Source organism: Paroedura picta, chromosome 14 (assembly GCF_049243985.1).
Source record: "Paroedura picta isolate Pp20150507F chromosome 14, Ppicta_v3.0, whole genome shotgun sequence".
Taxonomy (NCBI): domain Eukaryota; kingdom Metazoa; phylum Chordata; class Lepidosauria; order Squamata; family Gekkonidae; genus Paroedura; species Paroedura picta.
In genome coordinates, this window is record NC_135382.1 from 22060759 (window position 1) to 22088750 (window position 27992).

The 27992-nt window shown below is 45.7% G+C and overlaps 2 protein-coding genes across 2 annotated transcripts; one reads left to right on the top strand and one right to left on the bottom strand.

Annotated features, from left to right (window-relative positions):
- Nucleotides 1–129: 129 nt before the first annotated feature.
- MLKL (mixed lineage kinase domain like pseudokinase) lies at nt 130–11500 on the bottom strand. Its single transcript, XM_077310611.1, has 11 exons — nt 11296–11500; nt 10183–10635; nt 9705–9800; nt 8709–8877; nt 6172–6269; nt 5883–6018; nt 5637–5721; nt 3944–4095; nt 2900–2949; nt 2482–2622; nt 130–1547 (listed from the first exon to the last, which is right to left on the bottom strand). The coding sequence occupies exons 2-11, from the start codon at nt 10631–10633 to the stop codon at nt 1462–1464; spliced, it is 1464 nt and encodes a 487-aa protein (XP_077166726.1). The 5' UTR covers nt 10634–10635; nt 11296–11500; the 3' UTR covers nt 130–1461.
- A 2225-nt stretch (nt 11501–13725) lies between these two features.
- Nucleotides 13726–27730, top strand: LOC143823902 (cytochrome P450 2J2-like). Its single transcript, XM_077310610.1, has 9 exons — nt 13726–13966; nt 16231–16393; nt 18423–18575; nt 18766–18926; nt 20844–21017; nt 21986–22124; nt 22851–23038; nt 23428–23569; nt 25167–27730. The coding sequence occupies exons 1-9, from the start codon at nt 13808–13810 to the stop codon at nt 25352–25354; spliced, it is 1467 nt and encodes a 488-aa protein (XP_077166725.1). The 5' UTR covers nt 13726–13807; the 3' UTR covers nt 25355–27730.
- The last annotated feature ends 262 nt before the right edge of the window (nt 27731–27992 follow it).

The window sequence follows — 27992 nt, forward strand, 5'->3', positions numbered from 1 at the left end:
TGGGAGGAGGGACGGGATCAGAGTCTGCGAGCTCAGAGGGTGGAAAGGGAGAGGGTAGGCTGGCATGTAGTGCTCCGGGTTGAGGTTGGAAAGCAATAAGGGTTTTGGTGTGGAAATGTCGCAAACACGTTTTTCTCTTTTTCTTAAAAAGATTTATTTTGGAAAAAGTACAAATTATAGAGAAAGTGTGCATTAATTCTTACATTCTCCTGCATCAGTTCTTATCACTTATTTAGATTCTGATATGAACTTAACCTAAGAGTTATCCTATCTAGCCTCACAGATCATATAACCACCATTTTTTAATCCAAGACACTATGTAAAACATTAATATATAAAGCAGCAATTTAAACTTTTCCCTTGCTGTAACCAGTGGCTCTTTTGGCGTATGACATAATGGCAATCAAAAACAGTTACCAAGAGCATAATAAAGGAATGGAGGGTGAATAGCTGCTGAGGTATTTTATTTAGAACACATGTGCAAGCCTGGTTCTTTTGCAATGGTCCTGCTGTCCAATGGCCATCCTTGATAATAGCAGCAACAACCAGGACCCTTCTCAATCTCATCCTTGATTCCCTTGCTCTCCAATTGAACTGCTGTTTCTTTGCTGGTATTTGTAAGATCCTCTTAACACACCAATTGCTTGGGTTGCGAGGCCTTCCTCCCCAATAATAATTTATACTCCCCATCTTTTTTCTCTACTTGTACTCACATATAAATTTATTGATGCGTTTACTTGATATACAGTTCTGTTTTCCTGCTTAAAGAAGTTTATAAATTTAAAAGTGGCATAATAAAAACAATATGTTGAAATACTATTAACAGATGGGGTTGCCAACTTCCAGGGGGACCTGGAGTTTCCCAGAATTATAATTGACCTCTTTTCTCCTGGAGAAAAGGCAGCTTTGAGGGCTGGTCTATTGGCATCACTTTCCTGCTGAACTTTCACCCTCCCCAGGCCTCACCCTCAAATCCCTAGGAATTTCCCAACCAACCGTTGACAACCCTAAAAACAATACAAAAAACTGTGTTACAAAAATTAAAAAAACAATGCAGTGAAACCAGCCCTAGACAAGATTCCAAAGTTATGTTAACTCTGTGAGGCAAATTGGGGTAACAAGCCAAGGATCATCCAGCAAGTTTCCTTGGCAGAGTGAGAATTCAGACCTGAGTTTCCCATTGGGCTTCACAGTACTGTGGAACCAAACAGGGCATTTGTACACCCCCCATGATGGTGAGATAGCGGCATACTGCTATCCCACCATCGTGTTGTGGGGCCCCCATTTCTCTGGAATGCAAAACATAGTAATGTGAAGCTGCTAAAATTATCCAGAGCCTATATTTTCTAAACCATTTATTGCATTTTTACACATCAGAGGTGGAGGCACATGGTCAAGCTGTCGACAGAGTGTTTTTGCTTTGTCCAGACCAGTCATAGAATGGATCAGCTCTCCAGGTGGTCAGCAATGTGGTCTCATAGCTTTTGCAGGGATCAAGTTTTCATTTTCTTCAGGGACATCAAGATGCTGAAGAGAATCCACAATTTCTGAAGACACATATACAAAAAATGCACAATTGTATTTTAGAACAGAACCTTCTAAATAGGACAACAAACGCTTTGTCTCATTTCTATTTTTATAGCTGGTGCCTAAGCTGAGTCTTTGTTCCTTATAATGAGGGCATACAATATTATTTATGAAAAAGTTAGTGTTTATATCCTGTCTGGTTTCTGTGGCTCAAGCCAGTTTATGAAACCATATTTAAGATATGCAAGACACAGCAAAACCTTCAATGACCCTCCTTCCCCTACACACAAAACACCTAAACCTACATTCCTTTAAAAGCCCTAGCAAATAAAATAGCCTTGCGATGTCTTGCCGAGACAGTGCTTCCACCTCACATCCTCAGGGAACTTATTCCATAGCATAGGAGCTAAGCGCTAAATTGGAGTGACCACATGCCTTGGCTGACATGGTTGCTGTAATGTCTAGCTAGGCTCAAAAGATGGAAAAAGCAAGGGCTTTGTTTGATGCCAGACAGGGATGTGCACCTGGAAAAAAAAAAGTATTTTCCGGTTCAGAGTTTTCCTGATTTGGTACAACTTGAATAAACTGAATAATTGATTCAGCACATTGGTTTGAATTTGGCCAGGGTTCTGTGGGGGCAACATTTAAACTTCCTGCCAAACAGCTCATCTTCAGGATCAGCTGTTTGGCAGAATCTTTCTCAGCCAAATGAATTCAGGCTTCTCTGATTCAGCTGATTTAAGCTGATGGGATGTATGATTCAACTCAGATAAGACTGAAAAGTACTCTGCATTAATTCAACTATTTGGGGGCTTATCCAAGCCAAATCAACCATCTCTAATTCCAGGTTATCCAGTTAAGCAGGGGAACATGCAGTAAATGGCAGCCTGAGGTCCATAATCAGCACACATAGACATATATGAGTAGATTGTCCTTTAGATAGGGGGATCCTACCTTCAGCTGATGGGCGCTTAGGAGGCTGGTGGTTTCGGCATTGGTTGATGATCTCCTGCAGACCAGCAGGACAATCTTCTCCCAGGGGTTCTTGGTAGCCTTTCATATAAATTTTCTCATAGATCTCCTGTGAAGTGCAACCTAAAGCAACAAACAAAGGGAGATGGGTGTGGTTGATAACATTTCACAAAGCTGAGTGAGCAAGCATAAACATACAGTAACTACTGTTTTTTCTCTGCCCTCCAACGGTTGAAATAAACATGCAATTCAATGTGAAATATTTTGAAATAAAGGAAATTTGGAGGGACTGAACAAAGAGAGTTTAATCCTGATTATTATCCCGGATCTGCAGCATGTGTTGTTGATGCTCATCAACCAAATAATCTAAATAATCTAATCCAGCCCACCTTTGTCTTACCTCTAAAAGGGGTCTTGCCAGTTACAATCTCCCAAAGCACAATGCCAAAACTGAAATAAAGTAAACAGGAATGTTACAGAAGAACAAAGTTTGAGTGAAGTGCCATCTTTGAGACCAACAAATTCTGGTTATAAATTTTGTGTGCTTACACACTTCTTCATGCACATGAAAGTTTATACCCAGTATTAAACTTTGTTGGTGAGAGGCTATAGTTTGGTGAAGAGGAAGAATAAGAAGAGTTGGTTTTTATATCTCACTTTTCTCTTCCCGAAGGAGTCTCTCAAAGCAGCTTATGGCTGCCTTCCCTTCCTTTCCCCACAACAGGCACCTCATGAGGTAGATGAGCCTGAGAAAGTTCTGAGAGAGCTGGGACTGGCCCATGGTCACCCAGCTGGCTGCATGTGGAGGAGGAATGGGGAATCAAACCTGGCGCTCCAGATTACAGGCTGCTGCTCTTAACCACTACACCAAAGCATCTGCTTCACAACAGAAGGTCCCAGATTCAATCCTTGGTATCTTGAGCTAAAGGTCCAGGCAGCAGGAGATGTGAAAGACCTCTGGGTAGACAGAGCTTCAGACTTTGATGGATCAAGGGTTTCATTCAAAGCAGCTTCATGTACTCATGCATAGTGGCAATTTTAAGTTATATGCCAAACTGCAACTACTCGGACATGTGGAAGCAACATTTCTCAGGGAGATGGCTAGTTCAGAGAACAGGAATCCTGGAGCTCATGAAGCTGAGATATTGCAGAGCAAAAGGGCAAAGGTTTCCTACAGGAGACACATGGCCCATACCTTCTCCTTGACTAATGTTTGATTTATTGAGGGGTGTGATGAGACATTGCCATTGATGACTCTTCCTCACTGCATCCAAGTAGTGGCCACCAAAGCAGACTCTGAACATAACAATGCCCCGGACTGGTGGCAGCCACTCCTTCCCTGTCCTTCAGCCATCAAAGAACATTGCTGTAGCTGAGAGCTACAGGACTAAAAGGGCCCGAGCAGTAAAGAGAAGCCAGGGCTGCAACTCTATAGGGATCTTACCTGTAGATTTCACTTGGCAGGTCAGCTATGTGGTTCATTGATGACAGGGCCTGAGGGGAGAGATAGGCCGAGGAAGAGATTTCTTTCTGTTTTTTCTCCTTGTGTTTCCGTCGGAGAGACGACTCCGTTTGAGACAGTTCAAATCCTGACAGCTGGAGTAGGAGGAGAAGGGAGAATGCTCACAAACATCACTGTTAAGGGTCACAATGTCAACAATTTTAGGGTTTAGTATCCTGAGAGTGTAAGCCTGAACAGTTAACACCTTTCTCAGTCTATTGAAGTTAATGCCTCGTATTGCCTTATATATGGACTGTTCGTGGGAAGTATCTCCAAAGGAAAAATTTACACCTCCCCATTTAGAAAAGTTGAGGGGGCCCATTTCCCCAGTTTAATGCAATAGGAAGCAGAGACCAAAATGTGACCCAAGGCTAAAATATGATACACGTAGAGAAATTCCCATAACCCCACAAACTAGAGGTGAGCATTTTAACTGTGTTTGTCCCACAAAATGAGACGCAGTAGTATCATTGAGAATATCACAGAAAGCCTGTGTGGTGTCATGGGATTTGGGAGGCCCAGGTTCAAATCCCTGATGAGCTATGGAGATTTTCTTGGTGACCAGGCACCCATTGGGCCAGGCACCCATTCTCACCCCTATGCACTTTACAGGGCTGTTGTACAGATAAAACAGAGGAACGAGGAGAAGAATATAGTCTGCTTGGTCTCCCCATTAGAGATAAAGGCAAAGCACAAATAAATAATCATTGGGCCAGTCAGTGATTGAAGGACATTTTTTTGTTTCACTTTTCTAAAGTGATTCCCCATGTTTTCAAAGCAAAGTATAACAAAATAAACGAAAGAACAAAGTTTGAGTCCAGGAGCACTTTAGATGCTTTCGTGTGCATCTACACTTCCTCAAATAAAGGGGAAGTGTGTGTACACATGGAAGCTTGTACCTTGAATAAAACTTTGTTGGTCTTAAAGGTGTCCCTGGACTTCAGTTTTTTCTGCTGCTCCACACCAGCATGGTTACCCACTTTAAAATATACTCAAACCACTTGTCCACATTTGATTGTCTGTGCTCTTATGGATCACTTTTCTAGGAAGCAACTGACTCTTCAGGCAAATCTACAAATTTATACCAGATTTACCTGGCATGTTTCCCCCACCCAAGAATGTAGATGCAGGTGCAGATAATTTTCTAGGAGAGATCCCTTCGCCATCACATAATTACAGCTCCCAGGATCCCATGGAGAAAGAGAATGATCTTTATTAAATGTGTTTAGTCTGCAGTGAAGGCATCCAAACAGTATTTCCTCCCAGTCGTAAAAGAATAACTACAGGTCTGTGTAGCCTCAATTTGCCTTAGGACTGTGCATTGTTCAGCAATGGGGCTTAAACCTTCAAATCCTTTGAACTCCATGGGGTTTCACTATTCAAAGCTGCCTTCCTTACTCTCAAATGGACAAAAGACATACCCTTTGAAAACATGTATCTCCCCCCCCCCGCCCACTTTAAAATGCTAGCAACAAACTAAGGAACGGAACAGTGAAACAGAGTGAAGTTTAAGGTCCCCTTTTCTTTCCCTTCACAGTCCCGAGGCAAGTGGAGGCTTCATATTCCTGCCGTTTTTATCCTGGCCACTTCCTCCTCTTCTAAACTCCCCTGCGTCTAGAACACTCAAAGACCTCACTTTAACATGGTAGCCTTCAGTAACCAGGAATTTGTTGCTGTTGATGGAGCCATGCAGATGTGACTTGTCCCCGGTCTGATGCAACCTGCAGCCAACAGAAGGCAAAAGAGGCATTATTCCACTTATGTGCAAGGCCATTTTCCACATAAAGAGTGAGAGTGATTTCTTTGTGTGGCTTCCCCACTCCCAGGATGGCCCTCAGGAACATCTGTGGACTCTACCTTGCACCTGGGGGGTCTGAGGTACCTGTACAAGCCAATAGCGGCATCAAGGGCCATTTGAATGCGTATCTTCCAGGATAAATTTGGTTCTTCCCTCAACACATCCCGCAGGGTGCCTTTTTCACAATATTCAGTGACAATGGAGAATTCAGGGCTGGGACCTGGTGAAGAAAGACACTCGGTGAATAGCTACGGCCTGTGGTTTTCCTTCCTCATTTTGACTATGCTTGCTTTTGAGTCATAGTTCAGAAGCTGAACACATTCCCACTCTCTCCCCAAATCACATGGGCCCTCCCAAAGACAAAAGGCCTTACCGCTCTCGTCTATGCAGATGCCATACATGCGAAGGATGTGGGGAGACTCAAATCTCTTCATGGCTTTGACCTCCTTCCTGAAGAGATCTCTCACTTGCCTGTGGGGAGCAGCAGAATGACCCATCTCTGGCAGGGGCCAAAGGCCTTTCTGCCACATCTTCCCACCCTCCCCAAATCAGCTGGGGAAGATAGCTGGCTCAGATTGTGGTTGAGACGCACGGGGTGGTAGACCTGGATCCTAAGCCTCGGTTCTGCTTGCCCTGCATGCCTTTTCTGCAGCAGAGATGGCCTTCCTCTGTAAAGCATGTTCCTCCAGCAGTAGGACACTGGAGGGCTTCACACAAGAGCTTTCTACAGAGCTGGTTTATCCATGTAGCACATGTAGGGCGTGCTATGGACCCCACACTTCCAGGGCCCCCACACAGTGCCTCCCCCCCCCATGGATTAGGGTCATAGCCTCTCTCCTCCTCCCTTTTTCCTCTTTAAGGACACTTGGAGTGACACCCCATTGGCTCTCTGACCCCCAGTCTGGCTGCTCCCACCACAATTGTACTCTGCTAGGGCCCCGCCAATCCTTAAACTGACCCTGGGGCCTTGGGCCTCACAAATCCTTAAACCCATCCTGCCTTTCTATGAACCCAACAAGCGAAGACCCGTCAGCAGTAATATAAGCAGAAGAAAAAAGTCTCAAGCTGGCGATGGCGAAACCATTTATTCCAATGAAAACAATATCAGTGATATTCTCAACATTGTGAATAACTCAGTCTTCTCTAAATGTTTTCTTTTGGGTGATGAAATTATAGAAAATAACTTAGTCTCTGTCAATATTTCGCTTTGTAAAGTTCAATCCCCAAATGGACATACAATGTCCAAATTTGAAAGGTAAAGGTATCCCCTGTGCAAGCACCGGGTCATGTCTGACCCTTGGGGTGACGCCCTCTAGCGTTTTCTTGTCAGACTCAATACGAGGTGGTTTGCCAGTGCCTTCCCCAGTCATTACCGTTTACCCCCCAGCAAGCTGGGCACTCATTTTACCGACCTCAGAAGGATGGAAGGCTGAGTCAACCTTGAGCCGGCTGCTGGGATTGAACTCCCAGCCTCATGGACAGAGCTTCATACAGCATTTCTGCTGCCTTACCACTCTGCACCACAAGAGGCTCATTTGCAGGGGTCTACTAATATTAATATCACTATGTGTAATTACTCTTTGCAGTGACAGCTGAAGAGCTGGACATCTGAGGACCATCGCTACCTCAGGGGAAGCCTGAGGCCTGTCCTCCTCTACACCTGCACCCTGGAATTATTGCCACTTCTCTCTTTTCCCCTTGGCTACTGGAAGAAGTATTGCCTAAAGAAATATTTCTCATCTCCCTTATCAGGACTGCTTGTATGGAAATGAGTTGACAATAGGTTGCTAGCTCCAAGTTTGGGTTCTGGGGATGGAGCCTGAGGAGGGAAGGGAAGAACTTCAGTGGGGTATAATGTTACAGAGTTCACCACCCAAAGCAGCCTTTTTCTCCATGTGACATAATCTCTGTCACCTTGAGATCAGTTGTAATCTCAGATCTTCAGTCACCACCTGGAGGTTGGCAGCCAAACCTAACAGCAATGCAGTACCCTGTACTGGTTTGCCAGACAAATATGGGTGGCATCTTAGAACCTCGTCACATGGACTTGGGAAAATGTGCTTATGGAAAAGTTCACATACCAGGTGATTACTCAGAGGACTGCTCTGTCAACCAGGGTTCCGTGAAACCCTGGCATTTCTTGACGGCCCTGAAAAGGTTTTCCGAAAGGGTAGAAGTTAATTAATTTTTAAGATATTTTTAAAATTTGTTAAACATTTATTAGGTGATAGGACCACATGATCATGTCAACCTGCTTCCCCCCCTCCCACGGCTGATGATAAGCCTGGAAGGGGTGGGGAGGGGCTCACCTGTAGAGTTTCTCAAAGCCTGAAGTATGTTTCAGGGGTTTTTCAACAGTAAAAAAGTTGAGAAAAGCTGATTTAGAGGCCTGAAAACTTTTCAGAGGAATGTAACTAATTTAGGACGACTGAAGACCCTTCCCTTCTGTCGTGTCTAATGAGTGAAAACGTTTGTTCCCTCAGCTGACAAGAGGAAGATCGGAGACGGGGAAAAACTGCCTCTAGCAGAATGAGCAGCTTGGAAATAAATCTTTCAGTGGTACCTCAAGACTTCCCCCCCTAGACCTTTAAAGCCATTTGAAGGAAAGGGATGTGGGAGTGCTACTTTCTTCTGGCTGAGTGGTTGAGGAAGATGGTTCCCCCTTTGTTTCTCCTAGACAGTTTACGCACTGGAGGTTTCATGCCGGGCTGCAGGCTAGAGTTTTAGTCGTGGCAGGTTGCCCCACCTCTTCCTGCACCCACATGGGGGAGCATTTGGCCCAGTGCACCTCATCCGCCCCCGATCTGTGCTCCTGCACGAGAGCTGAGGCAGTGAATTTCCCAGTGCATAAACGGTCCTAGAGAGGAATGTGATGAATCAACTCTTCAACCCCTTCACAGAGCCACTCACTGTGTGCTGGTGATCACTGGATTTTTGAAGACCTTGATGGCCACAGGGGACTTGTGATACTCTCCTTTGTAGAGCACGTTGCTTTCAAACTCCTTCAAAAATGTCCAGTTAGTAAGGAACCTTTTCTCTATCTCGATAGTTTCCACATCTGCTGTTGACATTTTCAGCTCTTAAAATGGGCGGAAAGGAAAGAAATTAGCATATATAAGTATATGGTGGTTACACGGATGATAGTATCTTCTAGAATCACCAATGAGAAAAGCATGAACCCAACAGTCCCTTCCAATTTTTCTACGGGGCATACATCTCAGCCACATCACATATCTATGTCCACACACCACCTTCCAAGGATATCTATCCAGTTCTCAACTCAATTTGTGCCGGGGGCTCAGACTGTTAAACCCATTTCCAATATCTGGAACAGGTGAAATAACACTGACAAGCGTGCGCTTTCCCCCCACTAACAAACTGAACACACCAAAAGATAAGGCTTAGGACTGCTAAAGAAGACCACTCTGGGTCCAGGCAGGCTTCATCTCCAGTACCCCTCTGCTTCTTTCGAAATTAAGAACTGCATAGAATCACAAAACTTAGGGAAACAGCAGACTTTAATCACCTCTCCCCCGAAATGGAGCAATGATGCAAGATCTGCTTTGCAAAAACTGTCTGGATTATAGATCCTCAAACAAATCTCAGCAGTCTAGATAACCCGGACTAGTTTAATCTCATGAGACCTTGGGAAACAAGAATGGTTGACCATGGTTAGTATTTGGATGGGAGACCATTGAGGGAGTCTTGGGTTGCTGCACAGAGGAAGGCCATAGCAAATGACCTCTGTTCATCTGTTGCCTTGAAAACTCCATGATGGGGTCACCCCAATTGGTTTGTGACTTGCTGGCTCCCTTTTACACAGACCTCAATGCAAGCACCTGAAAGGCAGGAGCTGGAAGAAGTGAAAACACCCTTTGAGGCTATGAGCAAGAGAAAACTCCTTACTTGCTTCCATAGTTCGCACAAATCCATCCAATGTGCTCTGAATTTGTTTTATTCCGCACTGGATATTCTCCACACCATCCCTGGTTTCCTTGCTGTCTGTAGGTAAGAAAGGAGGAAGAGCAGTGTGTTACGGAATGCCTGTCACCTTGCGTACACCATCAAGGGCCAGTCAACAGGATCATGAAGAAGAAGAAGAAGAAGAAGAAGAAGAAGAAGAAGAAGAAGAAGAAGAAGAAGAAGAAGAAGAGTTTGTTTTTATACTTCCATCCTTCCCAGGTCGGTAAAATGAGTACCCAGCTTGCTGGGGGGTAAACGGTAATGACTGGGGGAGGCACTGGCAAACCACCCCGTATTGAGTCTGCCATGAAAACGCTGGAGGGCGTCACCCCAAGGGTCAGACATGACTTGGTGCCTGCACAGGGGATACCTTACCCTCTACTCCCATTCCCACCCAGCTTATCGTAAAAGGCCTAAGTACTTTCGAGCATCTCTTCCAACAACGCCTTGTCAGCCTCAAAGTCTTTCCTGTTCTCCTGGCGCAGGACATCACTCTGGAAAGTTTCCTTGAAGGTCTGCTCCACTTGCAGTAGCAGTGACAGCCCTCCTGCAGCATCGCTGAGTTCCTCATTCACCCTTGAAAACTCTTCCAAGGCTTCGCTCGCTTTCATCAATTTCTGCATCCAGTTCTGGTGGGTGTACTTCTCCAGGAGCCCCCGGGCCTTCTCTAGAGATCTCAGCAGTTGACGTAGCACCTTTTCCAGCTGGGGGGAGACTTTTTTGTTGGGCTGGGCCTGCAACGTCTTGATGGGCTGCATGAGAATGTGGACACGCTCCGCAAGGCGTCGGCTTTGCAGCTTACAGCATTTCACCCGCTCGTACTGAGCGTAGATGGCTTGTGCTGCGCTCAGGATATTCTTCACATAGTCCATGACTGTAAGGGAGTGAACGAGATTTTGAGCAAAGAACGTCGTGGAAGGGGTCTCAAGATTCACACACCAGGCCTGCAGAGTTTCTAAAATCAGCAGCATGGAGCTACTGGAGTCGAATCCAGCTCTCCAATCAGCTCATTGGGTATGTCTCTCTATCAATCCCCTTTTTATCCCAACCTTCCTCTCAGCAAGGGGCAGCTTGCATCATTCTCCCTTCCTCATTTTACCCTCACATGAATCTGCCTTAGACTGAACCAGCAAACCGAAAATAAGGAGCGACAAAGACGGTTGGACGTATAACAAGTAAGACCGACAAGACGCTAACTTGGCTATGGGGGTGCCTGCATTAGAAGATTTGGGCAAAACCACAATCTCCAGGAGTCTCCCTACTTGGATCTGGGAACCTTACCCCCTCCCCATCCCCTGCTGGTGGCCAGGGCAGCTGGCGTCCCTACCCTTCCGTCTTTCTCTTAGCACGGATGCCACCTTCCTCTTTCTTAACAGCCACCGTATGTTAGAGGGATGGCAAAAAAAGCAAAGATCCCGGTGGAAAGAGGTGCTAGCCATTGTTCCGGGGGAAGCAGACCTTACTCTGCTCCTGTAAAGGGATACCCAGAGAACCTCCAGAGGCAGGACTCCCCTTAGGCCCAACTCAAGCCTACCTGGCCTGCTCTGCGTTTTCTCCTCTGTGCGGCGTGAACGTCTGCTTTCCAAATGTTCAGGAAACTCCCTCAACTTCTCTTCTCCCAGGGAATGGCCCCTCCTTCCTGCAAAGGCACGCACAAGTCCGAGCAGGCTTTCTGCACCGTTAGTGGATTCACTTCCCTACTTTCTTTTTCTACCCTTGTAGAGCTTTCGGGATATATCCTGTTGGGTGGAGCAATGAGACATCTAACTTTGCATATTGGGAGGGAGGCGAGTGTGGAGGGAGACTGGGCGAAAGAGAAGCTGGGTGGGGAGAGGAGGCTGAGGGCTGCCCTATCGTCCCTCCAGGGGCTGGCTTGCTGAAAAGGCCTGGGCTGAAGAAGTTTTGTCTGGTGCAGCCCCTCCCATTATGAAAAGTGCTTATTCTGGAGAAGGTTGTCATAGAATCGTACTTTAGTTGGAAGGGGCCAGGCAGGCTAAGTAGTCCAACCCCCTGCTCAATGTAGGATCAGACTAAAACATCCAGGATCAGGATCTGTCCAGCCGCTGCTTGAAGACCGCCAGTGAGGGGGAGCTCTCCACCTCCTTAGGCAGCCGATTCCACTGCTGAACTACTCTGACTGTGACCCCCCCCCCCCATATCTAGCCAATATTGTTCTACACGTAGTTTAATCCCATTGCTGCTGGTCCTGTCCTCTGCTGCCAACCGGAACCTTTCCCTGCCCTCCTCTAAGTGAACAAACACTCAAAGACATCCATCATGTCCCTTCTCAACCGGCTCTTCTCCAGGCTGAACATCCCCAAGTCCCTCTGCCTTTGCTCAATGCGGGACCCATCCCATGTCCCATGAGCAAAGCCATTGGCTGGTAGGACTTGTGGTTGCAAGTGGTTTTCACCTTGACACAGACGCTGCAGGGAGTAGATGATGGCTAAGCTACAAGCTTCCCTGAACTGCAGCCTCATGCCAGGAAGGAAAATGCTAAAATGTTCTCTTCAACCCTCCCCCCCCCCCGTGTTTTTGTGCAGCCAGGGCTGGGATCAGTGTACCTTGAGGTGGGACAGTGGCTGGGCTGTGGCTTCTGGCAGTGCCCACTGCTGCAGGCTCCCTCCTCACGCATCTTCTTGGACGCTTGCCCTCACACCCTTCCACTGCCTGCTGCTGAGGGCTTTCTCACCAGGGCCCCCAGCTTCATGCACTGCCTGGCACTGCTGGAGACGGGCATGTGAGTGGTGCACAGGGCATCAGTGTTCCTAGTGGCCTTGACTGGGGTACTCCTTTGCATCAAGCCATGAAGGCAGCGTGGGCAGCTCATGGGAAGCTTGTGAGCATGGCGAGGAAAGATGCCCAGGTTAGGTGGGACACAGGGGGCTTGGGCAAGAAGGGGGCCAAATAGTGGGCATTGTGGGGGGCTGAACACCAGGGCCGTCAAAATTTGGAATGAACCTTGTCTGCAGCCTCTGACTCTCAGCACCCCAGGAACTGCTGGGAGGAGAGCAAGGGGACTGCAGAGAATAAAACCGCTATTCTCTAGGAAATCCCTGGAGACTTGGGAGGGGAGCCAGGGAAAGGGCAGGGGCTGGGGAATGGAGGGACCTCAGAAGGGCATCATGTGATAGAACCCACCCTCCAAAGCAGCTGTTCTCTTCAAGGCAACCGATCTCTGTCGTCTGGGGATGACTGGTAATTCTGGGGGAGTTCCAGGCCTCAGCACGCAGTGGGCAATCCTAACCATGACCACAGAAGGCACCCGTGCAATGCATAGGGATGCCATCTTCCAGATGGGATCTGGGGATCTCCCGGTTTTACCGCTCATCTCTGGGCGACTGGGATCAGTTCCCCTGGAGAAAATGGCTGCTTTGGAGGGAGGACTCCATAGCTTTATACTTCACCAAGGTTCCTTCCTGCCCTAAATCCCACCCACTTCCATCTCCACGCCTAAAGTCTCCAGGTATTTCCCAACCCAGAGTGGCAGCCCTAGAAAAGAATCAGCTGGCCACAGTGAACTTTTCAAACTCCCTCCCTCCCGGACATTTTTTAACTGCCTATCTTCCTTACAGAGCTCAGCTTACAATACAGATCAAATACATAAAATAAAAGACATAAATTTGAAAAACCCAAAATTAAATTTTAAAAACCAAAAATTAAAATTTAAAAACCAAAAATTTAGGACTGCTAGTAATTTAGTCCAGTAGCTAGTAAATAACCATCTTCAACTCCTCCCTAAAGATCAAAGCAAGGAGACTCTCCAGCTCCAAGCCGTGCTGTCTTGAGATATTACTGTTAAAATATTTTATCTCTGGCCTATGGCTGCAAATAAATAAACCCAAAAGAGCTATTACCAATCATTATGCTGAATTCTGAAATCCTTTTGCACTTCTTGGCTGTGGCTGCCTGATCCCTAATGCATGCCAAGTCTGCAGCTGCGCAGTGCATGCTTTTCCTGCACAAAGTTTACTTTCTCCCATGAAGAAGGAAGTGGTTTGCTCAAAGCACTCATTATACGGTTGTCAGGAAAGTTCACTGTCGCCATGGAAGTTTTCAGTGCTTTTCTGCTCCTTTCTTTTGTATTGTACCTTTTCTGGAAGACCGGCCGTTCCAAGCAACTCCCTCCAGGACCGAGACCTCTGCCGCTGATTGGAAACTTGTTGCAGTTCAACCTGCATAATCCTCTGAAGGACTTTGATAAGGTAGGTCCCTTTCCCACCATCTCCAAACTTGTCACAGCAGAACAGTCAGCATCTCAGGCAAGAGCTAGGAAGATGTTTTTACAGTAGTTCCAATGTACAGTGGCAGAATACGGGCAGATGTATCTTGAATCTCTCTGCAGAAGACTGCTTTTTTGATTTGCTTGGGGGGTGTCCTCAAAATGTTATAAAGAGAGTTTTTAATACCCATTAAACTATTGCATATGAATTTGGTTTTGAGATACTACTTAGGAATCTATTGCTGCCAATGCGGATCATCGTCATTGTGAATTTTATTGTTATTGTTGTTGTTGTTGTTGTTGTTATTGTTGTTATTATTAAATTTATTACCCGCAGGCTCCTGGAGGGTTACAGAATGTCCAGTTTAAAAACCCCATTAAAACCCCAATTAACATGGACAGAAAAGTACCAATACAGTAAAACTAACAGTCTACAACATGGCAGAAAACCCCCAACCCCTACCTCTCCCTCTAGAGCGCAGGGGTAGTCAGCCTGTGGTCCTCCAGATGTCCATGGACTACAATTCCCATGAGCCCCTGCCAGCCTTCGCTGGCAAGGGCTCATGGGAATTGTAGTCCATGGACATCTGGAGGACCACAGGTTGACTACCCCTGCGCTCTAGAGGGAGGAGAAAGGAGAGACAAAACAATCAAGGTTAGAGCTTGACATTAAGGGGGGGGCATTGATCTTTACCCACTGCCCCAGCCTCAACCGTATGTCTTCCATGTACGTTATCCACTCCAAATGCAATGTTTTTGAAAAGTTGGGTTACCCTCACAGCATCGTGCTGCATTTGTGCCTCTCTGGGCGGCGGGGGGGGGGGTTTACTGGCTTTTCTCAAGTCTTTCTCCAGCCTGCATTGCTCTCACGTTTTGAGAAAGATTGCGGTGAACTCTGGATGGCCGCCGCGTGGGTGGGAAACAGGGATTTTCTGACTCACCAGGCAGCAACTTCCCTTGTTGCTGTCCCTGCAGCAAACATTTCCTCCCCTGCCGCTGAACGGCTTTTTATTCTTGTTTTATTCAGCGCTAGAATATCATTATATTGATGAAGCGTTGTAACAATAGAAGTAGGGGTTCTCTGAATCCCCAGCTTTCGTTATTTTAAAAAGTCTCTCGCCTCTTCTGTGGCAGAGACAGAAGGAAAAGAGCCATGGATTCACAAGGAAAAGGGCTGGCTTTCACAATGAAAACTGGGGATTCAGAAAGCCTGGTAGGGCGAAAAATGTTGTAGTGGTGTAATGATATTCTGGTGCCAATTAAAAAGCAGTCAGTGCCCTGGCAGCTCAGGGGAGAGGGGGTGGCCGCTTCTAGGGGACTGGGGCAGGGGAACAGCAGAGAAATCTGCCATGCGGAATCTGTGTCACTGCTTTCCTTTCCCTATAGCCATCGCAGCAACAAGGAACCCACAAAACCCCATCTCTGTGTTCCTTCTTCCTAGGAGCAATGGTTTCAAATTATGGGAAAGGAGGTTCCACTTAAATATTAGAAAGCATTTTCCGACAGTGAGGGCTGTTCGTAGATGGAACATGCTGTCTTGGGGGGTGGCAGAGTCTCCTTCATTGGAATTTATTAGGGAGAGATTGGTTGAGCACCTGTCATGAGTGTGTGATCTTTAAGTACCTGAAAAGGTGAGGGGGGCAGGGGGATGGACTGAATGGCCTTCTGTGGTGTCTTCCAGCTCTGTGTGTGATTCTGATGCGATTCTGATTCTCCAAGTGCTGGCTTTTCTCTCAGACAGGTTGGGACTAGTCATGCTGTCTTCATTCCTATGCAGAATAATATTAGCATCTTGTTTTCCCAATCAGTATTCAGTTTCGAAAGGGTGCCGATATTTACCACCTTTCTTCAAATAACTCTGCTCAAGTCTACTGATGTAGAATCATAGAATCATAGAATCATAGAGTTGGAAGGGGCCATACAGGCCATCTAGTCCAACCCCCTGCTCAACGCAGGATCAGCCCTAAGCATCCTAAAGCATCCAAGAAAAGTGTGTATCCAACCTTTGCTTGAAGACTGCCAGTGAGGGGGAGCTCACCACCTCCTTAGGCAGCCTATTCCACTGCTGAACTACTCTGACTGTGAATTTCTTTTCCTGATATCTATCCTATATCGTTGTACTTGAAGTTTAAACCCATTACTGCATGTCCTCTCCTCTGCATATTATGTATATTGAGAACATGACTCTTGAGCATAAGCTATTGTCCCCGGGATTCTGCTAACTAGTTTTTAAAAAACAAATTTCAGCTAGCCCAAAAATATGGCCCTCTCTTCAGTCTGCAAATGGGAGGGACTCGCTTTGTGTTTGTCCATGGATTTTCGCTGGCGAAAGAGGTCCTTGTGACGAAAGGAACGGAATTTGCTGGACGGCCACTCAACCCTACCATAGAAGTCCTCACTAAAAGGAAAGGTACTGGATCACTTCCAAGTTACAGTTTCCTTTTGGGTTATTTATCTTTGGGAGAGTATTTATGGGACCCCCTGGGTTGAAGTTGAAGACGAGGACTGCCCTCTGCTGTTCTGCTTCAATGGCACAACTCCAAACTTAGGGGACTTCCTAGAGGACCAGATGCTTTGAACACAGTGCTTAATGCTGATGTCCCCCTGCCCCAACAGAACGTTGTCCTTTGGCATTCCATATAGTTGTGTTTTCATGACCCTTCATCCTCCATCCGCTTCCTCCATCTTTGGGTTCTGCAAGCCTAACGGTGGGGCTATGCCAGGGGTAGTCAACCTGTGGTCCTCCAGATGTTCATGGACTACAATCCCCATGAGCCCCTGCCAGCGTTAGCTGGCAGGGGCTCATAGGAATTGTAGTCCATGAACATCTGGAGGACCACAGGTTGACTACCCCTGGGCTATGCAGTCTAAAAGGAGCTGAGTTAATGGAAGAATAAAGAAGAGTCAGAATAGCCAACCTGACCATATTAGAGACCCAGCAACACAACAGCCAGCTGGCAAATCAAGCCATGAGATCAGAGTGAAAGTCCTTTGTGGAAGGGAAGCTTCAAGAGGGAAAAGGCTCAGCAGCACCTGGAAGGCTCTCAAATGCCAAACTGCACGGCTGCTCGACAACTAATTACTGAATTACAGTAGCAAACCTTTGTTAGTGTTATGAGCAGAAGGAGGGGGGTTAATATTTCCCCCTGAGCTAGCACAATAGTAACAGGTGCTTCCCCACTTTTCCACTCTTTGTATCAGGGAGTCCCAACTAGGGGTCCATGGATCCCTGGGAGTCTGCAGCAGTTCTGAAGGGGTTCTGCAGGGGCTCTGAAGTGGCTTGGTATGGGGGGGTATGGGCTGTTTTCTCAGTTCCTGCTCTTCATTCCAGCTTGCATGAGACAGAACTGCCACAGTAACAGTAAAGGCAGAGGGAGCAAAAGGAGGGCTTAGGGAGCGGGTAGTGATGTCACTTCCAGGGTTGTAGCGAGCTGACATCACTTCCCGGGCTCCTTGAAGTCTGAAAAATTATTTCAGGGACCCCTCCATGGTCAAAAGGTTGGAAAAGGCTGCTTTATATGCATGGTGAATCCACATTCAGACAGCAAACTCAAACACAATTTGTGCCCATTCTTTATATTTTTATTCCCCACCAGACTGGAAAAATCTCTCCATGGTCTGACGTTTTAATCAAAGTTATCTTGCTCAGCATTGCTTTGCTGCATTCCTTCCTAACGAGTCACAATGGCATCAGCTTTCCTGTACAAAGTGCAAATATTTTGTCTATGTTTGCCTTCATCTCTACAACCCCACCCTCTTTCCTGAAGTTACACATTAATTAAGCATGTGTGAGCACTTGGGAGTGTTACTTTGCTGAGGGCATTCCAGGTTTTTGTGAAAGTGCTTTCACATTTCAGCTAATTTATAGCAACCCTGTAAGGATTTCAAGGCCAGATTTTACATTTTTTCCCCTGGTCCCATTTGGATATAATCTGGGATACACAAGACATTATTTTGAATGTGATTAAATCAGAAATATTGCCTGGATTAATTTCAGATCATAAACCAGTAATAGTTAGTAAGAGACAAAAGATGATAAAAGGTTATCAAAGGAGGCGAATGTTGGATAGTTTACTACAGTGTGAAGATGTGATGAAAGACTGTAAAGTAAAATTAAAAGAATTTTTAAAATTAAAGATGAAAAACAAAATAGATACTAAAATTGCATGGGATACTCTGGGTTTTGCAGTTTTTCAGAGTTCTTTATGCAATGCAGAACAACGATCTTAGTATAATAAAGCAGTCTAAACTGGTTGCTTTTTAAACTAGATTTTTTGGCTCAGTGCAGGATAGACGGAAGCAACAGACTGAAGGATGCCAAAACCAGGAAGATTTGTCTGGCTCCCCCTGATGACTCAACCTAGGAAGTGGCAGACCACTGTGGGTGCTGATGAAGGATTTTAACAGACCTTGACATTTCCTATTGTGCATTCCTGCAGGTGTGATCTCTGCACCCTACGGCCAAGCATGGAAGGAACAACGGAGATTTTCACTGACAGTTCTCAGGAATTTTGGGCTGGGCAAGAAATCAGTGGAGGAGAAGATACTGGATGAGGCCAGTTATTTGATGCAAAACTTTGAGGAAAGAATGCGTGAGTAACACAGCTGCAACTCCAGATTTTCAGCAAAGGGGTAAGCAGGTTTGGCTAGGTCTTGACCCAACATCCTGATGGAATCCAAAATACCCCACAGCTAAGACATGATAGGCGAAAGCACATTATGTAGAGAAAATGCACGAGGAAATTCAGTCAGTACCCTCTCTTTTCTTGTTTCATGCTACAGAGGAGCCTTTTGACCCCTTTTGTTTTGTCGACAATGCCGTGACCAACATTATCTCTGTGCTTCTATTTGGGAAGCGTTTTGTGCATGAAGACAACTCCTTGAGAAATATCTTAGACGTCGTGCATGAGAATATGAAACTGGCGGCTGGATTCTGGGCAAAGGTAGCTGAGGATAGAAGTGAATGTTTTGTGTTGTCTGTTCTTCCTTTTATTTCTTTATTTCTAATTGCACACTACGTCTGCTTAGGGCTGCAGCTCAACAGGAGCTGCTGAAAATGACTCCCCACCCCCACCGGTGTTTACCGTAGATCAGGGGTAGTCAACCTGTGGTGCTCCAGATGTCCATGGACTACATTTCCCATGAGCCCCTGCCAGCATTTGCTGGCAGGGGCTCATGGGAATTGCAGTCCATGGACATCTGGAGCACCACAGGTTGACTACCCCTGCCCTAGATGGAAAAACTGGGGCAGAAGACAGACTTGCTGGCATTACCCTGTAAAGAGCCAGTTTGGTGTAGTGGTTAGGAGTGCAGACTTCTAATCTGGCATGCCAGGTTTGATTCTGCACTCCCCCACATGCAGCCAGCTGGGTGACTTTGGGCTCATCATGGCACTGATAGAGCTGTTCCGGCTGAGCAGTAATATCAGGGCTCTATCAGCCTCACCAACCTCACAGGGTGTCTGTTGTGGGGAGAGGAAAGGGAAGGCGACTGTAAGCCGCTTTGAGCCTCCTTCGGGTAGAGAAAAGCAGCATATAGCCCATTATGCACGGCCGCCGAAACGGCGATTTCGGGTCACATGGAAAACGCGGAGGGGGAAGACGCGACGCACACCGGTTATGCACGGGGCAGGGCACGGCGGCGGCAAAACCCAGAGTAACCGATTATGCACGCGGCGATCCGGGCGCCGCTTCTGGTTGCGCCCTGGTCACCCGGAAGCTGCGCTTTCTTCCGCGTTTCACTGACGCGGCTTTTTCGGCGGCATGCACCGAAGCTGCGGCCAGTTGCAGTCGGCTCCGTGCGTTATCGGTGATTTTAGTCGCTGCCATTCCACCCCGAATGTGCGTTATTTCCCCCGTGCATAATGGGTCTATAAGAACCAACTCTTCTTGTTCTTCTAAATCTCAATGCACTTGCATTATATAAAAGTTGGTAACCGGGATCTATATGTGTAGTGCAGTTCCAGCCAGTTTATGGCATTACAGAAGATTCAGGTGGGTGTTGGCCTGAAGCAGCAGAACAAAGTCTGAGTCCAGGAAGTCCTTTAAGAACAACAAGCAAGTAATCTGTACATGTTGTGAATTGATATAGATATCACTTTCTTCTCTGTTTGTCTGTTGTTTTTCCTTTTAAAATAAAAAAAATCTATTTAGAAAAAGAACCAACAACAATTTATTTGGGTCTAAGATTTTGTGTGCATGTACATTTCTTCCCTTTGTATCTGAAGAAGTGTCTGTGGACAAGGAAGCTTATAGCTGGGTCTTAAAGGTACCCCTGGACTCAAACCTTGTTCTACAGAAAACATAGTTAAATATTTCTGGCTAGCAGGTAGCAAACTCTTCCTGTTTACGCTTCTGCGTTCCAGCCAACTAGATCCTTCTCTGGTGCCAGGATTAATATTTTGAGCACTATACGGCAGATAGAGCACCAAATGCTGAAGGCCCTGTATTCATTTGGTTTGGATGGCTCACTTGACTTATTTTTCAAGGCTCTGTAACAGAAGCAGTACTAGGAAGAGGTTAGAGTTCCATTTCAGCCCATTGAAGCACCTGTGTTTTTTGCGAACCGAGAGTACATGATTCACTACCGAAATCATTACTCATGGGCAAATATGTTTCAGTAGACTTGGGTGCCATTCTTGTCTGCAGAAGCTAGTTTGGGGCCAGAGGGGGTGCTGTAACATTATCCAGCTTCCCAGCAAATAGCCAGGTCTTATACAATGGAGGAAAATGCAAATGGAAAAACCAAGGAGCCCTAGTTAAGCCAGATTCAAGCTTTAGCTAGCAATCAGTGAGCACACCAAGATGTTGTTGGACATCTTGTCTTGATCAGTTAACATTGACTCTTTGGCTTGTCGACAGCTTTACGATGCAGTACCATTGGTGAGGGGGCTTCCTCTGCCCCATCAGAAGATATTCAATAACATGAAGAAGGTCTTTGCCTTCTTTTCAGAAGAGCTGGAAGAGCACCGGGCAACACTTGTTCCTGGAGAGCCCCGTGACTATGTCGATGCATATCTGGAAGAAATACAGAAGGTATCCCACCTTTGGGCCAACGTCTGTATGCAATTGTGCACCAAAATGTTCTTTAGTATGTTACTTCTTCCTCCTACCAATATGTGGAACATAATCGAAAATTTGAAGGTGCACCTGGAATTAATAAATGCCTCAGATTCAATCTTCAGTTCTGATTTTTTTGACATTTTAGCAGTCTACGGGCACAATCAAAATGTGTACATTTCCCTTCTTTTGTTTTCAGATTTCTTTAAAGTTTACAGATCACAAAGTTTTCAGTTGCAGTGTTCCTGTTCCTCTAACCCAGGGGTTTCCATCCCTGTTGACCCTGTGGAAACCTTTGAGAGTAGCGAATGGACAGTACAACAAAATGTCTGCCACAAAATGGCTGGGCCATTGACAAAATCTAAGGAGTTTCTGCAAGAGGTTAGGTGGTTTCTGGTCAAGCATCCTCCTGTGATGCTCCCAAATGTCTGTTCTCTGCAGACCAAAAGCTGATGCCTCCTTGGAGCTTCATAAACATCTGAAGGCTCTCGGCAGGTCGCAGTCGTCTGAATAAAAGCCCCAATAAAATCCCCTTAAAACAGACATAAAAATCAGATTACATATATCAAAGCCCTTAAGACACAGCAGCAAACTCACCCCAGCTCTAACAATAGCCCCAATATCATCTAGAGGGGGAGGGAGGGAGGAAGAGGGCGCAGATGGAATATTAACCATGTATGACCCTGCTTAGCTTCCAAGCTCTGCTAAATTTGGTCAACCAGGGACTATTCAAGCTGCCAGGCATCACTCAAGTCAAATTGGGATCCACCTACATGTTTTAACTACTAATTCAATTACTTTACCACATATTCTGACTGGGATGCCCTCTGTCTTGCCACACTAACGTATCTTTGTGTACCAGCCATTAGACGACACTGAGCCCTGCGTCTGAGTCTAAGTCTAAAAAAAACAACAATCCTCTTTGGTATTTTTTCCCATGAAAGTCAGAGGATAAAGGATCCAGTTTTGAAGAGGAAGGCCTGATGATCATAATAGCTGACCTTTTTGTTGGTGGAGCAGAGACAACCTCGTCCACACTTCTATGGGCTTTGCTCTACATGATGGTTTTCCCAGACATCCAAGGTTGGTACATGCCTCATGCGGGTAGTGTGAATAATTTGTCAAAATCATACACGGATTGAGCGTACACATAATTGTCAACATCATCTTGAAAAGCTTTAGTTTAGGTAGATTAGGTCTTCAGATATGCTGGTTTATAATAGATGGGAAAGGCTAACTATTAGAAATCTCGTGGTTTTGGAACTTAAGCACTCTTGAGAGCCATCTTGGTGTAGCACTTAAGAGAGGGGGAAAGAGTGAATTATCCCTCTGCACACCCTGCTGTTCTGATCCAAATGAGGCAAGATATGAGAGGGAATTGAGAAGAACCCCCAACACACATCTGGCTGTTACATATTACACACTCCATTTATGTGTTTCATAATGCATAGAATCAGAGAATCAGAGAATAATAGATTTGGAAGGGACCTCATGGGTCATCTAGTCCAACCCCCTGCACTATGCAGGACACTCACATCCCAATTGCTCATCTACTGTCACCTGCCACCTCTTTGCATCAATAAGAATAACTGTCCAGCTACCAATGTTGGGTTGGGAAGATTGCCCCAGTGGTGGAACAATTTAATGTACTTTTAGAAACTGTTGCATGCAAACCAATTCTTCTTCTAAGACAAATGTGAACAGTCCAAAATGGGATGGAGGAAGAAAAAGGATTGAAGTGAAATTGATGTATATACATATTGCCAACTGAAGTCACCATGAACATAACGTTCAATCTTGGCCTCTTAGAGAAATGCCATGAGGAACTCGATGCTGTTCTCGGAAGTAACCCGTGCATCAAGTACGAAGATCGGGACAGGCTTCCTTACACGAACGCTGTCATCCATGAAGTCCAGCGCTTTGCAAATGTGGTGCCCTTGGGAGTACCTCATGCCCCAATCAAAGACGTGCAGCTTTTGGGTTACACGATCCCTAAGGTAAAGCCTGAAGGAGTTCAATAAGGATCATGTTGGTGTCTGTGCATGTGTGAATCAAGGGTTTCAAGGAAGCTGAAGATGGGAAACGTTGCTTGGGCGATATGAAAGGAAGGAGCAGAGTAATAAGGCAGGTTCAGACCATCTTTGAATGTGGTTTTGGTGCGTCGACTGGGAACTTTTTGCAAATCAAGAAAAACGTCCTATTGTGGGGAGAGGAGGGAAGGTGATTGTAAGCCACTTTGAGACTCCTTAAGGTAGAGAAAAGTGGGATATAAAAACCTACTTTATTCCTCCTGAGTATGATGCTCTGTGCCACAAGGGCTTCCTGGATAGATGCCTGTACTTCTTGTGTCCTTTCCTTGTGACTTAGTTTTGCTCGGTTTTTGCAGGACACCACAGTTGTCACCAACCTCATTTCTGTACACCGCGACGAGTCTCAGTGGAAGTACCCTTTAGAATTCAACCCCTCCAACTTCCTGAATGAGAAGGGAGAGTTTGTGAAGCCTGAAGCCTTCCTGCCATTCTCAGCAGGTATATTCCTTCTGTTACCACTTAAAAGACGGGAGTCCACAGCTGCCACAGAGAAATTTGACAATCTGACCTCAACGCTTGCTTCTTGGGGGGCATCAGCTCTACCTGACTTGTGTTATGAGCTCTATGAAAATGTATCCTACATCATCAAGCAGGACAAAAAATTCTGAACCTGAATAGGTCCCAAGTCGTGTCATGTTCAAGAGCAGCCAAACTGATTCTTTTACCATGAGTTCTAATGGCTAAATGCTCTACCTATGGCTTATCACTTTTAGAGGACAACAACCCTATGATTATCTTTTAACTGTTATGATCCTGTATCACAAGGGAACTTCATTGGTGCTTGTAAGTGAAGCGAAGATTGCAAATGCTTCCCGCCAATCACATTCATTCATTCATTCATTCATTCATTCATTCATTCATTCATTCATTCATAATTGGCTTTATATACCACTGTTCCCTAGTGGGCTCAGGGCAGTTTACAATAATAAAAAGATAAAACACAATAAAATCCCATAACATCCCTTAATAAATAATATTGCAACTACTAAGGCGGCAGGCGAAAAAAAAAACCCTACTGAGTATCTCTCCCCCTCGTCCAGCCAGAGGCAAGCCTTCCTACAGTATCTTGAGCAGGGGTCTCCAAATTCACCCAACCTGTGGGTACATTTGGAATTTTGAAAGCAGTGAGTGGATGCTGCCACATGGGTACCAGGAAATGTTACCAGTGGCACCATGGAGCCCATGCTGGGAACCGCAGATCTTGCATGTAGTACAGGGGTCCTTGAGGTGGTGCCTGCCAGCAGCTTTCCTGATGCCCACCAAGTGTTTTAGAAAGTGGGAGGGGCCAGGTGGGGCTTTTACTAACAAGGCCCCTGATAAGCCTTTGACTGGCTGTACAGATGGGGGACCCTTGGCGTAGTTGGTCGTATTAATTCACATCTTTATGAAAGACTGTGCTTGATTGCCCTTATTATAAATGCAAAAGAAGTCTTGATTGCTTTTGCCAGATTCATCCACATGAAGTTGGGTAGCGTGGCTATTGGGGTTGCTCCCCCACCTTCTCAAAAAGCTCTAAAAACTTATATAATCCAAAAAGGTTACTGGCACCTTTTCATGGATGCTGAACCAGCTCAGTGTAGGGGTTAAGAGCGGTGACTTCCAACCTGGCGAGCCAGATTTGATTTCCCGCTTCTTCACATGCAGACATCTGGGTGACCATCAGCCAGTCGCTGTTCTCTCAGAGCTCTCTAAGCCCCACCTACCTCACAGGATGTCTGTTGTGGGGAGAGGAAGGGAATGTGATTGTAAGCCGCTTTGCCTGTTTACGCACTGGGAACTTCACTGACCCAGCTCCCGGGCAGGAGCAGAAATCAGGGGCGGATGAGGTGCACTGGGCCAAATGTGCCCCCGTGTGTGGGCACAGGAAGAGGTGGGGCAACCTGCCACGACTAAAACTCCAGCCTGCAGCCCGGCATGAAACCTCCAGTGCGTAAAGGGTCTTTGAGACTCCTTCGGGTAGTAAAAAAGCTTTGTACAAAAAAGCTCTTCTTCTTCTTTAATTACCACTGGTTTCCTTTCTCCTCTTTATTCTCAGGCCCCAGGGTCTGCCTAGGAATGAACCTAGCTCGCATGGAACTGTTCCTCTTCTTCACCAGCATTCTGAGAAAATTCCAGGTGGCGTGGCCAGATGAATCAAAGGCACCAGATCTGACACCCCAATTTGGGATCACACAGTCCCCGGCACCCTTCAAAGTGGCACTGAAATGTCGCTGGCAAACATGATAAGCAGGATTTGGACCATTTAGGTCCTCTGTATTGAGTTACTACACTGTGTTGCGGGTCCTACTGGAACACTGCAAATTAACTTTACAAAAGCAATCTGTTAAATATACATAGTTCTAATAACTCGCATGCTTCTGTTTTGGTATTCTGTTCTCATTTTTATGATACCTGCTATACTGGTTTAATAATGAAACTGGGATTTCATATCCATTGTCCAGAGGTTGTCGATTCCTCCTCTGTACTATTCTGTGCAATGTTTTATGATTTTAGAGATTGGCTTTCACCAGGCCTCAAGGTGAATTACACAGCGTATTACACAGCATAAGACAATAAAGTCAGGAGGACGGGATATTAACAGGGTTGTTCTCCCCCTTCCCTTCTTCAGACACAGGTTGTCCGCCAGCAGAAGTTAGATTCACACCATGTTTTCTAGGGGAGAGCTAAGTCCCCACCAACCATTTAAGCTTCTTGCCAAGCGTAATCAAAGCAAATTAGTAAGTTAAAGATGGTGAATTTTAAATCACTAGTTTCCTTTGATTACTCCTAGTTTAACCTTGGAAACTTGCAGGTTGTTCCAACTAGCATTCACTCACAAATATTCCTGTCTTGGCAAGAAGCGTAAAGGGTTGCCTGGAAGACACGGTTTCCACCTAACTTCTAGCCCAGCTTCATCTCTGAGTCTGCTTTGGTCACACCAATAGGCACCTCCCTCTCCCCTCCTTCCTTTCTGTCTTCCAGTTCTGAACTTTTATAGCTTGGGTTGCGGAAGCTGCTCTGCCCAGAGGGGCAATCTTAAATATCTTCCACCTTGGCAAAGTTGGTAGCAGCACTGTTCAAATGGACAGCCCCACAGCCTCCTTTAAAATAAGTATTTAATTTCTAGCAGACCTAGAGAAAATTGCCTTAAATCAATTGCAGAGTTATCCTTAAGAATTACCTGCAGTTTGTTTGAATGGCAGGGCAGAATTAGCTAGTTTATCCCTCCATCCCATCACAGTCTGCGGTGCCTGTATTCATAGGGCATCAAAAAGGGGAGGGGGCTAGCATCGCACCAGGGAAGAGAACAGCACACTTCGAGCAAATGGTGCACACTTCGGCTTGTATAAAATCTTATGGTGAAGATCCTATTTGGGGGAACATCTTTTAATTCTTAGGATCGGGGAAGAAGGCTGTGGGGGAAGGAGGCTGTGAGGCTGTGTATTTGTACAGTGTTTCTACCAACTTAGCCAAGGTGGAAGATGCCTAAGGCTGCCCATCTGGGCAGAGAAGTTTCCACACAGCCAAGCTGGAACTGGAAGACAGAACTGGAAGACAGAAAGGAAGTGTGGGGGAGAGGGAGGTGCCATCTATAGCCACTGCATTGAGGGGACGCCCATCTGAGGATCCCAGCAGCTAACAAAAGGCTGCTCCCAGTTGAGACAGAGTTGCACAGAGGGCAGGGTCCAAACATGAAGTAAAGAGACAGAGGCTGCATCTAAAGAGACAACAAACATTTAGTGCACAGCCTACAATAAGAGGCAATCGAAGGCTTGCCTGAGCTTATGACAGTGGGACAGGAGAAGGCACTCAACTCCCCTAAGGCTTAGACAGGAGAGGTGTTGGTGTGAACCTGACACTCAAAAGCTCATGCTTTGAATAAATCTTTGTTGTTCTTAAAGGTGCTCTTGGACTCAGATATAGAGACTACATAATTAAACTTTAAATGCAGAAAAAATATAAACTTTACACGCAATATTTTCTCTAACCAGTAGATGTCTCTCTTATACCATAAATATGAAGACTGAGACCATGGCATAAAATGCCTGGAGGCATAAAATGCCTGCAGCCTCCTGCTTGCAAACATATAATAGTAAACATATAATTTGCATGCTTCCTGGCAGGAGACCCCTCCCATGTTATCCCATCGTCTTGTTGTAGCTTTTTTCCTCCTGACAAAGCAGCGGAGAAGCAGGAAGCGTGGACAACCTGAAGTTTCCCCCCAGCTCCTTGGGTTGTCAATCAACACAAGCCAGCAATCCCTTCATAGCAGTGGTTTGGGGGACTCAAACTTCTGTACCCCCATAAGTCCCAAAATTATTTATTTTTTTTAAACATACACTTCTGCATTGCCACGGGACCTGCCACAACAGTAAAACAGTTTTTTTTAATAAAAAACTTACATTTCTACGTTGCTACAGGATCATGCCACAATAAAACATTTATTTAGAGCTCTTTTTTTTGTTTGGCTCTGTTTGGATGCTGTGACACAGTTTACTAATGTAACAGAATTAACTTTTGCTTATATATTCCTACTGTTATGATGGTCAGTTCTTAGTCTGAGGAAGAGTGCTTGCACTCGAAAGCTCATGCATTGAATAAATCTTTGTTGGTCTTAAAGGTGCTACTGGACTCTGATTTTATTGGTCTCTGTTTATGTTTGGGTTGATTTGGGATAGGCTGACCATGGTAATTGGACCCCTATGGTTGTGTGTTTACAATGAAGATTTAAAACACAGAGCATGGAGGGATCACCTTTCCTATGAGGCAAGGCTGGAAGACTTTTCATTATAGAAAAGACAGAGGGGAGACACAGGTGTTTGTTGCCTGGATTGATTGACAGGCGGAAGAGAGTCGTGTGTAAAGCATGTTGCTCTCTTCT

Coding starts and splice junctions, on each gene's coding strand:
- MLKL (XM_077310611.1), bottom strand. CDS start 10,633: ATGGACTATGTGAAGAATATCCTGAGCGCAGCACAAGCCATCTACGCT. Junction 9,801..10,182: donor GTTGGAAGAGATGCTCGAAA/GTACTTAGGCCT, acceptor TCTTACCTACAG/ACAGCAAGGAAACCAGGGAT. Junction 2,623..2,899: donor TGGCAAGACCCCTTTTAGAG/GTAAGACAAAGG, acceptor TTGTTGCTTTAG/GTTGCACTTCACAGGAGATC.
- LOC143823902 (XM_077310610.1), top strand. CDS start 13,808: ATGGAAGTTTTCAGTGCTTTTCTGCTCCTTTCTTTTGTATTGTACCTT. Junction 22,125..22,850: donor GGTTTTCCCAGACATCCAAG/GTTGGTACATGC, acceptor TTGGCCTCTTAG/AGAAATGCCATGAGGAACTC. Junction 23,039..23,427: donor TGGGTTACACGATCCCTAAG/GTAAAGCCTGAA, acceptor CGGTTTTTGCAG/GACACCACAGTTGTCACCAA.